The 18,317-nt window shown below is 38.1% G+C and overlaps 1 protein-coding gene across 1 annotated transcript in view; it reads right to left on the bottom strand.

Annotated features, from left to right (window-relative positions):
- LOC130245491 (segment polarity protein dishevelled homolog DVL-3) overlaps positions 1 to 18,317 on the bottom strand; it is an 85,402-nt gene that overhangs the window by 66,636 nt on the left and 449 nt on the right. Inside the window, exon 1 of the mRNA XM_056478188.1 lies at positions 18,288 to 18,317. This exon is cut by the window's right edge and continues 449 nt beyond it. Coding sequence (XP_056334163.1) covers positions 18,288 to 18,317 — 30 coding nt within the window. The remainder of the gene's footprint in view (positions 1 to 18,287) is intronic.

Genomic DNA, 18,317 nt, shown 5'->3' with positions numbered 1-18,317 from the left:
CAACACTTCATTTGCATGCTTTGTTTTAGAATGTATAAGAACTTAGTGCTTGCTGTACAGTTAAGAGTTTTCTTTCGATGACGCCACATCCACGCTGAGTTCTTCTTATTAAAGGATTCTGCTTTGAAGACAATAGAAAGTTCTCCCTGGTTTTTTGGGCTCTTCTTAGAATTTCACAACAGTTTGGTGCCGTGAGCCAGACTAGAGAAATTTACAACACCGGTTAGGGATGGGTACCAAAACTCGGTACTTTATCATTATCGGTGCTACATTAGTGATGTTTTGTAAACAAATTTTGGGAGGAGCACGCGAAGATGTTTCAGCATTAAATACGTCATCGACAATTATTCTATTATCCAATCAGTTTTTGACCAAACCCCTATATATGCCAAAGCTGTCCTACCTGCTGTATCTCACGACTTTAGCATCCCTCCACCACCCCGACACCTCACCTCTTATGCATTACATACCCGGGGGAACGTTCTGGGGCTGGGCTAGATACTTCGCTCGAATCCCAACTTCTCAATATTGCCTGATAAGTGGAATAACACGAGTTGGGGCGACTTCCCCGAGCTCAGAGCCCTCCCCCCGGACAGCACGACCGAAGAATCGATAAGCTCTGACATTACCGGTTCTGCTATCGGTACTGGAGAATTATTGCTTACAGTAGGATAATTTAACTGACCAACCTGCACAGTCTCACATGAGAAATTCTCGTGTTTCCAGCGAGCGCGTCAAGTATAAAAGCCTTCACAGTTCTCGGCTGTGCGCGCACACTCAGCGGAGGCTCGCGCTAAGCGCACACATAGCACAGACTCGCGCGCACACACAGCTCATAAGCTTGCGAAGTGAATCAAACGGGCTGTATTTCTCGAATGGACAAAGACAATGCCTGCTGCAACAAACGCAACCAGTTGTTTTCTTGTATAGGTGGAAACGCAAGCAATCTGGCTAAGTGAAAGCATCTTTCAAAAGTGCATTAACTGCAGAAAGACAAATGAAAAGGTTTTGACTGCCTTTGTGTACCCAAGAACATGTTATTAGCATGTATATATTAAAAAACACTGAACAATTTGACACTATTTTCTAGGTTATAAAACATTTGCCAGACAGACCACTCACACTCATTTTATTATTAGAAATGGCAACTTCTATGTCAAAGGAGGATAGATGCTCTGTTTAACTTACATACTATGCTTTTTAATCCTACGGACTTCATCTCTGTGTAACCCACACACATAATCTGTACGGCACAAATCTCCAAAACAAACAAGATGCAGTTTTCTGAGCGTGAGCAGCTGAACCATCTGTGCTCTACAAGAATCATGCACTGCGGTGCGAGAACAAATACTGCCGGAGAAATGATCTCTCTAATAGACATCCAACAGTGACAACACAATCATTATTTTACAATTTACGGGTCATTTCATATTTCATCAGCGCACCCATTAACAAGAAAACATCTTAGACTTTGCCTCCAACATAAGGCAAGACTAATGATTCCCAAATTAGACCTGTGATGATTTATAATTCAATTTCAATTTAAATCAGGTTTTGCCATTCGATTTAGTTGAATTACTAAAGCACGTAAAAATACACAAAAATAGTCTAATGTCTTTCTAGAATTGAAAGCTTGTGGGTTTAATCTGACTGCATTTAAAATACTTCTATATTTTATTTAGGGCTGAACAATTTATCGTTTGGGCATTGATATGGCAATGTGTGCATCTGCAATAGTCACGTCGCAGGATTATATTATTTATCAGTCATTTCCTTCAGCTTAATCCCTTTATTCATCAGGGGTCACCACAGCGGAATGAACCGCCAACTTATCTAGAATATGTTTACACAGCGGATGCCCTTCCAGCTGCAACCTAGTATTGGGAAACACCCACACGTTTGGATTCACACTCTCACACTACGTCCAATTTAATTCTATTCAATTCACCTATAGCCTATTTCACGAGTTCACACTTATCGTTTCAGAATAAAGCGTATTTGACGTGCTGTCCGGGGAGAGAGCTCTGAGCTCGGGGAGACACCCGAACTCGAGTTATTCTCCTTATCAGGAAACAGAAAGGAATTGGGATTCGAGCGAAGTATCTAGCCTGGCCCCAGAACGTTCCCCCCGGGATTGTAATGCTTAAGAGGTGAGGTGTCGGGGTGGTGGAGGGATGCTAAAGTCGTGAGATGCTGCAGGTAAGACAGCTTTGGTATATATATAGGGGTTTTGTCAAGAACTGATTGGATAATAGAATAATTGTCAATGACGTATTTAATGCTGAAACATCTGCGCGTGCTCCTACCGAAATTTGTTTACAAAACATCACGTGTTTGGACTGTGGGGGAAACCGGAGCACCCAGAGAAAACCCACACAAACACGGAAAGAACATGCAAACATGCAAAACTGGCCCAGCCGAGACTTGAACCAGCAACCTTCTTGCTGTGAGGCAACAGTGCTCACCACTAAGCCACCATGCCGCCCTATATTATTTATTAAAAATTAAAAGATAAATTTATTATTAAATTTTCTTGTTTTTTTATTATTTATACAATGACGACCATGTTATTTGAATTAGATTTTTTAATTTCTGTACTTGAATACTTTTGTTTATTTATATATTTTTGCTTGTAAGTGATTATATTTTATGCAGATGCACTGCATGGAAAATACTTCATCATCCCAGTCAATCTAAATAGATGAAATCTTTCAAATAGAGCTATTCAAATCATCTGCTGAAATTATATTCATTCATTCATTTTCCTTCGGTTTACTCCCTTTATTCATCAGGGGTCGCCACAGCAGAATGAACCACCAACTATTCCAGCATATATTTTACACAGTGGATGCCCTTCCAGCCGCAACCCAGCACTGGGAAACATCCATACACACCCATTCACACACATACACTGCGGCCAATTTAGTTTACTCAATTCACCTATAGCGCACGTTTTTGGATTGTGGGGGAAACTGGAGGAAACCCACACCAACACGGGGAGAACAAGCAAACTCCACACAGAGATGCCAAATGGGACTTGAACCAGCAACCTTCTTGCTGTGAGGCGACAGTGCTAACCACTGAGCCACCGTGTTGCCCGAAATTATATTCATATAGCAATAAATAATGTGGCAAAACAAAATATCGCAATGTCAGATTTCTCCAGTATTGTGCAGCGCTAATTTTATTAATTATATAAATAAACGTTAAAGTATGTGTAAAATCAAAATTTACAATGTTTTTCTGTTAATCTTTAGGTCTGTTGTAAAAAATAGTGTTTTGATAATTCAGTTAAGGTCAGAAAATTAGCTTCTGTGTTTGGAGTGGCGTCCTTCTCTGTTGACGTCAGTTTTGACGCTTTAGCCACAATATACAAGGGGATGAGCGCAAAAAAGGAAGCCCCATCCCCTACTCAATACTCTGTTTCAGTGCCAAGTTCATCAGCATACTGAAGTAAGACTCAGTTTCCAGTTTATAGGACTTTAATACTAAAAAAATGCTAATATTAGCAGGCTGTTATCATGCTAGGAACCTGCTGGCAGTGTGCAAAATCATATTAGAAACAAACAGACATGTTAAATCATTAACCGAGTTAAATCATGCTAGAAACAAGCTAACATGTTAAAGCATATTAGCAGTAAATCTTGCTAGTTTCCCAGCAATGGGTTGCAGCTGGAAGGACATCATGCCAGAGTAATTGGTGGTCCATTCCGCTGTGGCGACCACAGATAAATCAGAGACTAAGCCAAAAGATAGTGAGTGAGTAAATCATGCTTTCTTTTTGATGTAACAAGCCAATGTTCAAGCTAATTAAGCTAAAAACATTAGCAATGTTTAAAACATACTACCAGTGTTCAACCTTTCTGGAAGTTTTAATGGAATTTTTTAGTTATTTAGCATTGCAATAATTATTGTTGCAAGTAATCGTAAATATGGCTTAATTTATTATGTTATACAGTTAAAAAGAAATATAAACATTTATTTTAATGATGATACATGATCCCGAAAGCCCTGGAAAACTTGTAAAGTCAGTCTTAATTTGCTACTATTTGTTGATGACAGAAGAATAGATAAGAGTACAAATATCAATAATGCAATCAGCTTTTATTTATTATTTTTATTTTATTATGTTCACCTATGCAGCTTCAGAACTACATATACTACCGTCCATCAAAGAAAATAACGCGGTACAGTATTTTAAAACTTGGCGTCTGCAATACTGTTGATCTAATGTGCAACCCTAATTACACATATTGTTCCAATACATAAAAACAAACGAGTAAGTGAACTTCCATGGATAGTTTTGCCCTGATTGACGCATGCATGCGTTCTCTAAACTCCATCAATCTCCCCGCATTATTGTTTCACCAATGAAGGGCTTTTCTGAAGCAAGATCGTCCATCTGTCTGTTAAATCAGTGTGTGCGTGTGTGTTTGTTGTTCGTTCTATAATGATGATCATGATGCTAATGGCCTTACTAACCCAACAGCTGTTATTAGAGACCCAAGAGAGAGGCTGACATAAACACACACACAAACCAACACACAGCTATCTGAATGGGGACTTCCCATAGATGTATTGATTTTTATACGGTATTCTATCCCCCTGCCCCTAAAGCCAACCCTTACAGTAAACATACACAGTTTTTACATTCTCGAAATTCTTCATTCTGTATGATTTACGAGCCGTTTCCCTCATGGGAACCGAAAATTGTCCTCTCAAGGTTAAAATCGACTGGTATTGCTATATGCTTGTTAAGTCTGACGTCACACGAAGTGGCTTCCGGGTCCAAGCACTCTGTCAAACAGTATGGGGAGACTCAACAAATGGTGATAATAAACGTTTACAAAGCGATGTAATACTTTCGAAAATCACAATCGCAATATATATATATCTATGTCTAATATTAGATGGCCAGAAAGTGATTCATTTTTTATACGTTGTTAAAGTATTGGTGTCTGTGATGCAGCAAGTCCAGAGACTGTTGTGTCCACCATGATTGTATATAAAAATCCCTTTAATGTGTGATACGACTAAAAATTGGTCAAAACGAATATTTTTCAATTCAAATGAGCAGCGGCTTGGACCCGGAAACGGTATTTCATACATCACCAATTAACAAGCTGATACTTGCAGGGTTCCCACAATGTACACACACACACTCATACACATACACTAGGGCTGGGCGTTTTGGCATAAAATCGAAATCTTGATTAATCGAACATTTTAACTCGTTTACTATTAATGAACGGTTATTTTATTTATTTTACTTTATTGCCGTCATAGTTCACTGACAGGTTTTGTACAGTAAATATGCTCACATATTACAAGTGAGAGATTTTCGCATTGATTTTTGAAGGGTGGATTACTTTTTAAATAATTGAAGGAAACACACACTATCTGCAACTGGTTCATTCTGAAAACGTAGTCCCGTGAACGTTTCTGGAGACCGTGAAATACGTCCCGGGAGGTACGTATTTTTGCAGTTTATGTTTTCGCGAATCCACGAGAGGTCGCTGTGTGCGCTTTTACGTATCTCAAATGTCTCTCGCGAGTGCCGTTCGCACCTGCGCTGTTCTCGCGTAAACCCACTAGAGGCCGCTGTTGGCCGACCGTCCGTCTGACTGACTGAATGATTGACTGGGCGACCGGCCAATCAACTGACCCACCCTCCTCCTTCCCTAAATCCAACCAATTTTGATTGACCAGCCCACCCACTTATCTCCCACTGCCGTCTAGAAAAAGAAAAGCCCTCGTCTGATTTTTACCACGTTTTCTGATTTTCATCGCATTTTCAACCTTGTTTATTCAATCGTTCATTTTACTTTTTGGATTCTGTTTTTGTCTTACCTGATGTCTGGAACCACTCTTCCCCAGACTCGAACACGGTCGCCATCATCGTGGTCAACTCCTCTCTGCATCTCAAGTCCGCCGGCGTACACAACGAGCTAACTGGACAAACTGGTTGCAGTGGGAAAGCCCTCCATACGGAGGTAAGCGCCAAAAGGAACGTCACACCGCCCTGCAGCATTCGCTTAAAAAAATTAAATGCAGCCATATGTACCTCCGGCTACATAATTCGCGGTCTCCAGAAACGTCCGCGGGACTACGTTTTCAGAATGAGCCTGAGTTGACTATCTTCTACTTATGAGTATTTATTAAACATCAACGTTGAACAAGTGAAATTAAAACACACATTGCCTAAAACCAAGTCACCTTTTTTTCTTATAAAAAAGTGAACACAAATAACTATTATTTTTTATTATTTTTATAATTTATTATTTTTAATGTTAGAAAAGTAGAAAATAAGCTATTTCTCATCTAAATAAAAAACCTATTGTTTATTTTGTATATAATATTTTAAATCGTGCATTTCTTGAATCTTCTGTAAACAAATATTTTTATGTAAATAATAATTTTATTGTAAAAGAAAATATGCCGCCTCAAAGCATCTCTGGCGCAACTTCCAATCATCATCAATGTAGTGCAAACGTGCAATGTGTAGTTACATTTTTTGAGAGGTGTACGGGTATCCCACCACACGAAGGCTCCCGTGTGTTCGACGCAGAAGTATAAATCAGCCTTGACAGAGCAGGGTGACTCCACACGTGGTAGGGAAAGTAACTGAAAAAATTGACCTGGAAATACTAGATCGATTAGGTTCTGAATGTCGATTTCGATTACCTTTCGATGAATTGCCCAGCCCTAACATACACACAATACACAAACCATATCATCACTAAAAATACTCCAGCGCTAGTTCTCGCCAAATGACAATAGTTAGTGTTTTAATCAAATACACCTGACAAGCTCTCTCTCTCTCTCACACACCAATGTCACCTTCTCATACAACAGTGAGTCTCACTTTTATATTAGATCAAGTATGAGTCTGATCCCTTCCCTGAAACTGATGACAAATCTGCAGTGACGTCAGCTTCATTATTCAGTAATCCTACAGCATAATGCCATGCTCACGTTACTGGGTGATATTGAGTGTGTGTGTGTGTGTGTGTGTGTTTACAGGTTTATGTGGTTTACAGGGACACAAAGTTGTATAATGACATGGGTATGACTAGGCCCACACGGAATCTCCACGCGCAGATTTTCCGCAGATTTTTAGCCCTTCATTATTCTGTTTATTTACTTGAGTAAATGTGTGTAAATCTATATTTATTCAGTTTTTAAATTAATTACAGTAATGTTATTGACTAATACGAAAATATTCATATGATTTATGTACAATGCAGTTTGTACAGTAATATTTTCTGTCTTTTAGTAGAGATATTATATGAGAGACTTGCTTTGTTTACCAAATAACGTGGATTTGCATTTTTAACATTAAATAAAAGTTTAAAAGATATTATTTTTTATTTCATATATTAAGGTTTTAGTTATGATACTCCCAAAATAATTCAGCAGAAATCCGCAGATTTTTACCTAAATTCTCAGCAGAAATAGCAAAAAATGTCCGCAGATTCCGTCTGGCCCTAGGCATGACTAAGGTTACAGGGTTGGGTTTAGGGGTGGGGTCATATAATAAGCAGTATAAAATACATTACGCCTATCAAGTCAAATCAAGGTTTTATTGTCGTTCTGCTACATGTGTGGACATACAGTGAAATTAAATGTCATGTCTCGTAGGATCATGGTGCTACACAACTAAACATAATCATAAATATGAACATAACATTGGATGTAAGAGCTATTATGAACCTATAAATAATGTAACTAAAATCCCGAAGTGGTAATCTAACTATACTAACTACTAACTATCCATACACTATATACTTTTAAGTGTACAGATAATATGAAGTGTCTCTGTAAATTTATGTATACACGTGTATATATACACATGTGTGTAGTGGTTTTGGTTTTTTTGTATAATGACATGGATATGTCCTAGTTGTACTCTATTAAGGGGGTTTATGAGGACATCTATGATGTCCTCGTAATTCATTCATTCATTTTATTTTCAGCTTAGTCTCTTTATAAATCAGGGGTCGCCACAGCGGAATGAACCGTCAACTTATCCAGCATGTGTTTTACGCAGTGGATGCCCTTCCAGCCACAACCTAGCACTGGGAAACACCCATACACTCTTGCATTCACACTCATACAATCATACATACACTACAATTTAATTCACCTGTACTGTATGTCTTTGGACTGTGTGGGGAACTGTAGGGGGGAATCGGAGCACCCGGAGGAAACCCATGCCAACACGGGGAGAACATGCAAATTCCACACAATAATGCCAACTGATCCAGTTGGCTTCTTGCTGTGAGGCGGCAGTGCTATCCACTGGGCCACCATGTCACCTGTTCTCATAATTCACAACAGTTAAAAATCATACTTAATAGGGTCTTTTGACATTCAAATTTTGCCACTGGTTTCCTGTGAGGTTAGGGGTAGAGGTGGGGTAGGGCTATATAATAAGAGTTTTTAACTGTTTAATATAAAATTATTTATATTGTATTAATATTAATATACATTAATATTATTATTTATATATTAATTATAATGGCCCTGCCCAGTCCCTGTAAATCACCAATACCAACATGTGTGTGTGTGTGTGTGTGTGTGTGTGGTCATGTGGAGGGTTTAAAAAGCAGCTTGAAAGAATAACAGTTTAATGCTGGCATCATACAGTGTGATCATAAATTACACCTCTCAGTGAAGCGTGAAACTGAGAGTGTGTGTGTGAGACCGAAAAAAAGAAAAGAAATCAGACACTGATCATGATGTATAGACTTCTGGTTATCCATGGCTCTCACAACAAGATGACCTGACATCACACACTTTGTTGAAGACGGCAAACAATGATATTTTAAAATGCAATGTGCTTTTGTTTACAACAGGAAAAGACTAATGGAGGCAAAATTCACATAATCTGACACTGATCAACAGATATAAATATTGTGTCTCCTGAACTTGTCATTACTCATACTAAGGAGAAATGTGCGTGCTATATTATGACTATGATTGATCTAATAGGATATTTGTATGCTCAAATTATATCGAAATTATGATGTTACATTAGTTGAAGCAAGATTGTGATTCTACAAAAATAATTCTGCAAGATTTATTATTAACTGCTTATAAACGATGAATTAAGATGTACTGATGTGTCACAACTGTGTTTTTGCTTTGTCTTTATTCAATTTATGAAGGTGTCAATTGAATCTTTCTGTTTTATTTTATGAATTGTATTATTATGTTAAATAATTACTGTATAAACCATTAAATTTGTTTTTATATGTGACTTATCTAAGTTGGTGGTTCATTCCGCTGTGGACAGCCCAGATTAATAAAGGGACTAAGCCCAAAAGAAAATGAATGAACGAATGACTTATCTATATTTATTTTACATTAATGATGATTGCTTAGGCACTAAGAACACAAATACGATAATATTTACCTCGGATGTGGCTCAACTATTGACTGATTAGTTTTAAAAAACAAAGACAAACTTATTAGAAATTAGTACAATTTTTTTTATATTTCTTAAGCGCTGTTTAATGATAAAAACTATTTCAGCGTATTTCACAGCAGAATTATTTTTAATAACTAATTGATATCAGCTAATTTCTTTTGTTTTTGCCATGATTAGATTATATCATATTTGACTAGCTATTTTTCAAGATGTTAGTTTTCAGCTTTAAGTGCAATATAAAGGCTTAACTAGGTTATTTGGGTTAACTAATCAAGTTAGATTAATTAGGTAAGTCATTGGACAACAGTGGTTTGTTCTGTAGCCAATCAAAAGGGAGCTAATAATATTAATTTCAGCAGTTTTGTTATTCCATAGAAACTTAAAATAATACAATATACTGTGAAAAACGTCCTTGTCAAACATTCATTCATTCTCTTTTCAGCTTAGTCCCTTTATTAATCAGGGGTCACCACAGCGGAATGAACCGCCAACTTATCCAGCATATGTTTTACGCAGCGGATGCCCTTCCAGCTGCAACCCAGTACTGGGAAATATCCATACACACTCATACATACAGTCAATTTTAGTCTACCCAATTCACCTATATATAGCGCATGTCTTTGGACTGTGGGGGAAACCAGAGCACCTGGAGGAAACACACACCAACATGGGGAGAACATGTAAACTCCACACAGAAATGCCAACTGACTCAGCCGAGGCTCAAATCAGCGACCTTCTTGCTGTGAGGCAAACGTGCTACCCATTGCGCCACCGTGCAGACCCCTGTCAAACATCACTTGGACAATTTTACAGAAGGCCTAAACATCTTGTCATCAACTATACATTTATTTAAGTTCAGAATCATTTGTTAATACAAATCAGTATTGCTTGATTTGTATTAACAAAAAAAAGCCAAACAAGCTTGGCAAACAAGGTTACTTCAGATGATTTATCAATCCTTGAAATTATCTCCTCATATCACTGTGAGTTATGAGAAAAAATGCAACAGGTAAAACAATCTCTGTCATTCCTAGGAAGATTAAAAAATAAATAAATAAATAAATAAATGAATAAAAGCAGTGGCAATCAGATGGGTAAAGCCTAATCATGAATGCAGTACAGTTCAAGCTTTAAGCACAACTCAATACTGCTGCTAATCTTTCAGTTAGTTTGCCTGTTGTTCCAGATCACTGATATGAATTCAGATGATGGTTTGATTTGAAATCACACGCATCGTATAATAGGCATGCATCATGAGGGCCTGTTTTGCATCATGGCATGGCAGTGGAGAGTCTGGAAGTGATTATGCCACGGGGTCTGAAACAATGGCTGGCTGTTCACCTTGATGAGCTGGTTTGGACAGTACAATGATACAAACAAGCAAGGCGAACAGAAAGAAATGTGTTTAGGGCTGTGCAATATATCGTTTCAGCATCGATATCGCAATGTGATCATTCCAAATAGTCACAATGCAGCATATGCCATGTTGAGTTCGATTATTCATCGTTTACATGTTTTTGAGGCCTGTAATTGTAGAATGATGTGAAAAGCATTCATGCATAAGACATTGTACCATTAATAACGATTAATTTTACTGAATTATGTTTGTTTTCATTATTATTCAATTACTGTACCTGAATACTATTAGACTAGGAAAAGTGATAAGACTCTGTTTATTTCAATTGGATCTTCTTCTTTACTGTATCTATAGATTGCTTATAAGATTCTGTGGAGATGCACTTCCACGGCAGAATCATCCCAATCAAACAATCCAAACTGAGATATTAAGTCTTCTGGTGAAATTGTATTCATATCACAATACATTCATTCATTTTCCTTCAGGTTAGTCCCTTTATTCATCAGGGGTCGCCACAGTGGAATGAACTGCCAACTTATCCAGCATGTGTTTTACACAGCGGATGCTCCTCCAGCCGCAACCCTGTACTGGGAAACACCCATACACTCTCACATGCACACACATACACTACAACCAATTTAGCTTATTCAATTGCCCTATAGCGCATGTCTTTAGACTGTCAGGGAAACCGGAGCACCCAGAGGAAATCCACACCAACACGGGGAGAACATGCAAACTCCACACAGAAATGTCAACTGGGACTTGAACCAGCAACCTTCTTGCTATAAGGCGACAGTGCTAACCACTAAGCCACCGTGTCACCCTATCGCAATATACATTGCAGAATAAAAATATATCGCAATGTTACATTTGTCCAATATCATGCAGCCCTAGTCCTGTTTTGCAGGTGGTGGACGGGTATGTGTGTGTGTGTGTGTGCGCGAGGAGTGTTGTGTAGCTTGGCGTCCAACGGAGAACTTTCTGGCATGCCAAGAACAGCGAACAAAAAGCAGATCGCATGGATTTCGCAACATGACACTGTTCTTTGTGGCTTAACAGTGACTGTGGAAATCTGCTCGGAGGATCAATGAGCTTGATTCCCGAGTGGACCACTGTTTCCAAGTCAGCATTCCAAACCTCAGCCGCATGCGCTGGGAAGTGCGCAACAGCACTAAAGTGCACTTTACCTCTCATAAACACTGGGAAGACTGCTGCACTATACTGGGGTCAGTGACAAACAACATGACTCCTCCATATTCATTTGAAGTCAGAATTATCACCCCTCCTGTGAATTATTTTTATTTTTCAAATATTTCCCAAATGAAGGAAATTCTTTAACAGTATTTGCTATAATAACCTATTTAAGTCTATAAATGTCACTGTAAGCTGAATACTACACTACCTGATAAAAGTCTTGTCACCAACTCAAGTTTTAGAAACAAGAAATAATAACTTGACTTCTAGTTGATCATTTGGTATCAGAATGGGCTTATAGGAAAGGCAAAGGCCTCTAGATTACACTTATTTTACCTAAATAAAATATGATCATGTCTTGATTTTTAATTATTTAATTAGGACAGTAAGGTTTGCCTTTGCTTAGACAAAAGTCTGGTCTCTTAACATAAATAATGTACAGTATAGAATATAAAGTCATGGTGCAGTGGAAACAGAATGAATATTGTGTCTGACTCTCATGAGCTTGGAGGACTGCATCCATACATCTCTGCAATGATTCAAATCACTTATTAATAAAGTCACCTGGAATGGCAAAGAAATTGTTCTTGCAGGACTCCCAGAGTTCATCAAGATACTTTGAATTCATCTTCAATGCCTCCTCCTTCATCTTACCCTAGGCATGCTCAATAATGTTCATGTCTGGAGACTGGGCTGGCCAATCCTGGAGCACCTTGATCTTCTTTCAGGATCTTTGATGTGGAGGCTGAAGTATGAGAAGGAGTGCTATCCTGCTGAAGAATTTGCCCTCTTCTGAGGTTTGTAATGTAATGGGGAGTACAAATGTCTTGATACCTCAGGCTGTTGATGTTACCATCCACTCTGCAGAGATCTCACACGCCCCTATACTGAATGCAACCCCAAACCAAGATTCTTCCGTCACCAAACTTGACTGATTTCTATGAGAATCTTGGGTGCATGCGGGTTCCAGTTGGTCTTCTGCAGTATTTGTGATGATTGGGATGCAGATCAACAGATGGTTCATCAGGAAAATTGACCTTCTGACACTTTTTCAAATGATCAACTAGAAGTCAAGTTATTATTTGTTGCTCTTACAACTGGGATCGACGACAAGACTTTTGTCAGGTAGTGTAGTATCTTGAAAATATCTAGTAAAATATTGTTTACTGTTATTATGGCAAAGATAAAAGAAATCAGTTATTAGAATTTAGTTATTAAAACTATTCTGTTTTGAAATGTGTTGAGGAAATCGTCTTTCTGTTAAAACATTACCCTGTAGGATTTTGTTAATTTACTGTACATGACTCTTCCAGAACATCAATTTTAAAACCTCCTGGCATTTCCGTTACTGTGCATGAGAAACAAATGGTCATTAGGTCAAATATACAAGAATGAATTGGCGTTATTGTTAGCAGTAGAGCTGATTAAATGTGTGCACATCATGTGCAATTCAGAAAGTGTGTCAGAAGATGAAGATGATGAATGTAAGATAACTTCAACCATAAGGTCTGTGCTTATGAGCCAGAATTATTGTTTATCTCTCTTCATCTCAAAAGGTAAAGATCAAGTGTCTTACACCTATGACCAGTGACCCAGCAGACACACAAGGTCATATGTCGTCAATCTTTAGTTCTGTTTTGGTTGTGACGTCAGCTGCCGTTGATATTTAGTTGGTTTTAGGCTGTGGCATTAACTAACTAAAATCCAACATCAATTTAACGTCATGACATGACATCTATACAACGTCAAACATCAGTGGACGTTTATCTTTGGTTGGTTTTATGTTGTGTAATTACCTAACTAAAATTCACTTTAATGTCATGTGATGTCCATACAAAAAGTAGGCGTTGATCTGTGGTTGATAATAGGTCTTGACGTTGAAGTCTGACCTCAAACTGACATTGGGTTTCTGACATCAACCCGATTTTCATTCATTCATTCATTTATTCAATTTCCTTCAGCTTAATCCCTTTATTCCACAGCAGAATGAACCGCCAACTTATCCAGCATATGTTTTACACAGCGGATGCCAGCTGCAACCCATCACTGGGAAACATCCACACACACACTACGGCCAATTTAGTTTATTCAATTCACCTATAGCACATGTGTTTGGACTATGGGGGTAACCAGAGCACACAGAGGTAATCCACACCAGCACGGGGAGAACATGCAAACTTCACACAGAACTGACCCAACCGGGACTCCAACCTGCGACCTTCTTGCTGTGAAGCGACAGAGCTAACCACTAAGCCACCCATCTCCCCCCTCCAATTCATATACAATTAAAATTCAAGGTTAGTCTGACTAGTCTGATTGGAGTCCAATGTCAATTTTACGTCTGTGTGACGTCCGGTGCCTGGTGTATACATAAATAAATGTTGCATTCATAAACAGTGTACATTTCTAGCTTATAAAGCATTTCAAACATAACTAAAAACATGTATATCATCAATACAAACATTTATTTGAGCAAATCACAACTAAAATCCCCTGATATTTGCAGAAATTCCATGTGGGAGCTTTGATTAAAGTAACAGATGCTTCTTCAGTCACACTTTACATTGCAGCGTTCATGTCAGTGTAATTACATGAGTAACCAATGAACACCAAATACTGCATAATTACACACTATTATTGTAGCTGTAATTCATCATTTTAATACGAAACATAATCACGGTGTGTTGTTTTCTCCTTCAGTCTGATTGATGAGTTTACACCTAAACTAAAGGCAGCCTTTAAATAATCAAAAAACATCAGACTTTGAACAACAGCAAGGCTCATAAAGCCTTTTATTCACACTGACCCCAAATCTGAATATACAGACCACCTTTTACACAACAGACCCGTACTTGTGCATACGGTTTATTACCTATTTGTGACCCTGGACCACAAAACATTATGTCTCATGTTGCACTGGAATATATACTGGTATATAAATTGCCTTTTGAATATTATACATCATATTTTTTAACAGAACTGAATATTTTGTTAGTAAAATCTGGAAATTGAATATGAATGATTGAATTTATAAGTATGAAAACGTGTTTAAAATATTTTAAGGTTAAATATTCACAACCTAAATAAACAGCTATGTTAAATTTCAGCACCTAAAAATACAGTCCCTGGCAATTCAAGTCACTAAAATGCAATTTAAAGTATTATTTTTTTCAATTTGTGCTATACGACAAGATTTTTACTTCAATACATTTTGGCATTGATTTTGTTCCATACCATTCCATTTTTCAAAAGTATGAGTTAAGGCAGTTTTGCCACAGATTTCGTTTTAAAGGGCAATTTTACCCCTTTTTCAAGATTTAAAGGGCACATAGTTTACCTCTTTTTTATGATTTAATATTAATATTATGGTTCTTCTGAGTGTGCCAGTTTAGGTTCAGTTTAACACAATTCAGATTGTTTTATTATAATGTGTTAAAAAGTCTCATGTTGGGGGCGTGTCCACAGTTCGCTGATTTAGGGGTGTGTTGCTTCACATGTAGATTAGTTTCGGCTTCCCGCCAACGCAACAAGGGGGCGGGGCCATGAGCTCACCCGCTCTGCGTTTGCAACAGAGTCTGACAGGCAGACTCAGAGAAGGAGTGAGAGGATCACCATTCAGTCATACATGTACGACTCTGACACAGACCAAGCAGAGAGTACAAAATCATTTGTGTCTTTGTACAGTTTTACAGCCAACTGTGTGCTAGTTTCAAGTGCTGAGCTTGTACACCGAGACTAATAACCCCGCACACTGAATTAACTTTGACTGAGGCACCGGATGCGCCGCTCGAAGCCGCGACACGGCACACCAGACACTCTCTGTGGCGCGGCAGAAACATGAAGTGTCCCAAATCGTCGCGCCACGCATTTTTGAATTCTAAACATAGGTTTCTGTAGCGGTCCGCGGCACCCAGCCGTCGACTTAAGTGTACCCTGATAGAAACCGATGTTTAGAATTCTAAAACGCATGCTAGTTAAGATCACAGGGAGCTTCTGGGATCGTGAGAAATGCAAACGGCTGAAGTATAAGGTAGACTCAATGAGAAGTACACCTGTTTGCAAACCTACCTAAAGATACAACCAATAATTCCGATTAGAGCGATAATGTGGAGAATATTGCTCTTGTGTTGAGCCCAATGAGCCTTGCATCTAAAAATAGAGCTAGCGTGTTCCTTTAGTGATATCGCTTCGACTCACGCTGAAAATGGCGGACGTGAATCAACAAACTGAGGATATGATGACACGCCTGTCAATCAATATTGGTGGGCGGGGGGACCGCACTCCTACGTAAAGTTGCGGTCGATTTGAAAACAGCTCTAATTGGTCCACCGTTTTTTATGTTGTTAAATTGAAAAAAAAGCACTGGGTGTGTTTATATCACCCCAATATGACAGTCTATACACCATACATGCACATATGTCTGTCCAAACAGCTTGAAAAGTAGATTTTTTACCATAGGTGCCCTTTAAGGTAAGTCTTTAGTGTCTCCAGAATGTCTCTGTAAAGTTTCAGCTCGAAACACCCATCAGATTATTTATTTTAGCTTTGAGAATATTAGAATTTTCTGCTCTGAACACAATGTAGCTGTTTTGTTGCCTGTCCTTTTAATGCTGGTTCTCCCCACCCACTGTTCCTACTGTCAGAGTGTGCCTCAATCTCCGCCTCGGCTGCGTCAGATAAACAACACAGTGACAGCCATGAAGGAAGCCGATCTCACGTAACGTTTGTGAGAAATACTACAGTAAGAACTTTCTCAAGGATTATTTGATGTATTTGTTGTGGAGTTGCAACGATGAGTCACACACAATGTCGTTACAAAGTTCACACACGCACACAGCATGCACGTTTAACACAGACATACACACACAGAGCGCACGTTTAATTTTGCACTGTTTTTGCATGGCAAATGTGACAGGATACAGGTTAATATCCACCGCTGTATGGATATACGTTATGTTAATGTACAAAATAAACCTGATTTAACATCCACAAACCGGGATTGAAGCGTCTTCTTTTATAATTGTATTGACATGCAGCGGTGGTGATAATAACGGTAAAAATCGCTGTAATTCATTACAAACATGCACTGTTTTAAAAACGTTTTAAAAACTCATTGATCACATTTGATGATGATTGATGATCACAGCGAGCTGAACAGATCTTTTAAACCCGGTTGCTTTGCGCACATCCTGTCTTGTTGATATGATTATACGCGTTACTACAGCGACATGTTGATATGCAGCTGTCAATCAAATAGGTGGGCGGGGAAACCGCGCTTCTACATCATGTTGTGGTGGGCCTCAAAATGAGAGTGATTTGGATCCTATTTTAACATCAGGAAATTTTAAAAAAGAGACTTATTGTGTTTATATCCCCCCAATATGACTGTGGACACACTATACCTACACACAGTTCTGTCCAAACAGCTTCAAAAAGGAGATTTTCATCATAGGTGCCCTTTACAAGTATCAATTTGTATATCAATATCGAAAAAAATACGATAACCAACCCTACTGAAAAGCCACTTTTTTGCAGAACTAATTCAATACACTTATGAATATAAGATGTACATAATAAGATGTATTATGAAAATAAGATTCACTTAAATACACTACATTAAACATGTACACAGACATCACCTGTATGCTGTAAAACAGCAGGTTAAGTATTATACATAATAACATGTATTTAATTGTGGCTTAATTGGATTGTGAAACAATAATGTACTTCTGTTCGAAACAAATATTATTTGTTAAAATTGTTAAACAAATAGGCTTGAACTGAATTGAATGTATTTGTGGGAAGCATATAGAAAGTAAAAATCATCTTCCACAAAGCAATATCGTAAATTTCCCACAGCAAATATAAGAAAATTGTGTTTTTGTTGTTGTTGTTGTTGTTAATAACATGTATTGCCAGCCTCTCAATCTGGAAAATGTATTATTTTACCCTCAGATTCCAGTTCTTTAAATAGGCCACATATTGTCCTATAACAAGTTAATGTAAATCTTATTTATTCAATTTTCATATGACGCAAAAATCTCAATGTCCAATACATTGACAGTTATGACTGGTTTTGTGATCCAGGGTCACGTTTGTCAATCTAGCTTTCACAATGACCTGGAAACAATACACACATTAAAGCTGATGTTGTGTGTGAGAGAAACCGACGGGTTTATATTTATAAACTATAAAGCCAAAATAAAGCCGTTAAAAGTGTTCATTGAAGAACGATACTCAACTGACAGGAACAACGGACGATACAGATACAAAGGGTTTTTATTGTCTTTTAACGTGCCTTACCCGAAATCATCGTCCATGGATTTGAAGAAG

The sequence above is a fragment of the Danio aesculapii genome, chromosome 18 (assembly GCF_903798145.1).
Source record: "Danio aesculapii chromosome 18, fDanAes4.1, whole genome shotgun sequence".
Taxonomy (NCBI): Eukaryota; Metazoa; Chordata; class Actinopteri; order Cypriniformes; family Danionidae; genus Danio; species Danio aesculapii.
This window is presented reverse-complemented; position numbering and strand designations above follow the sequence as displayed.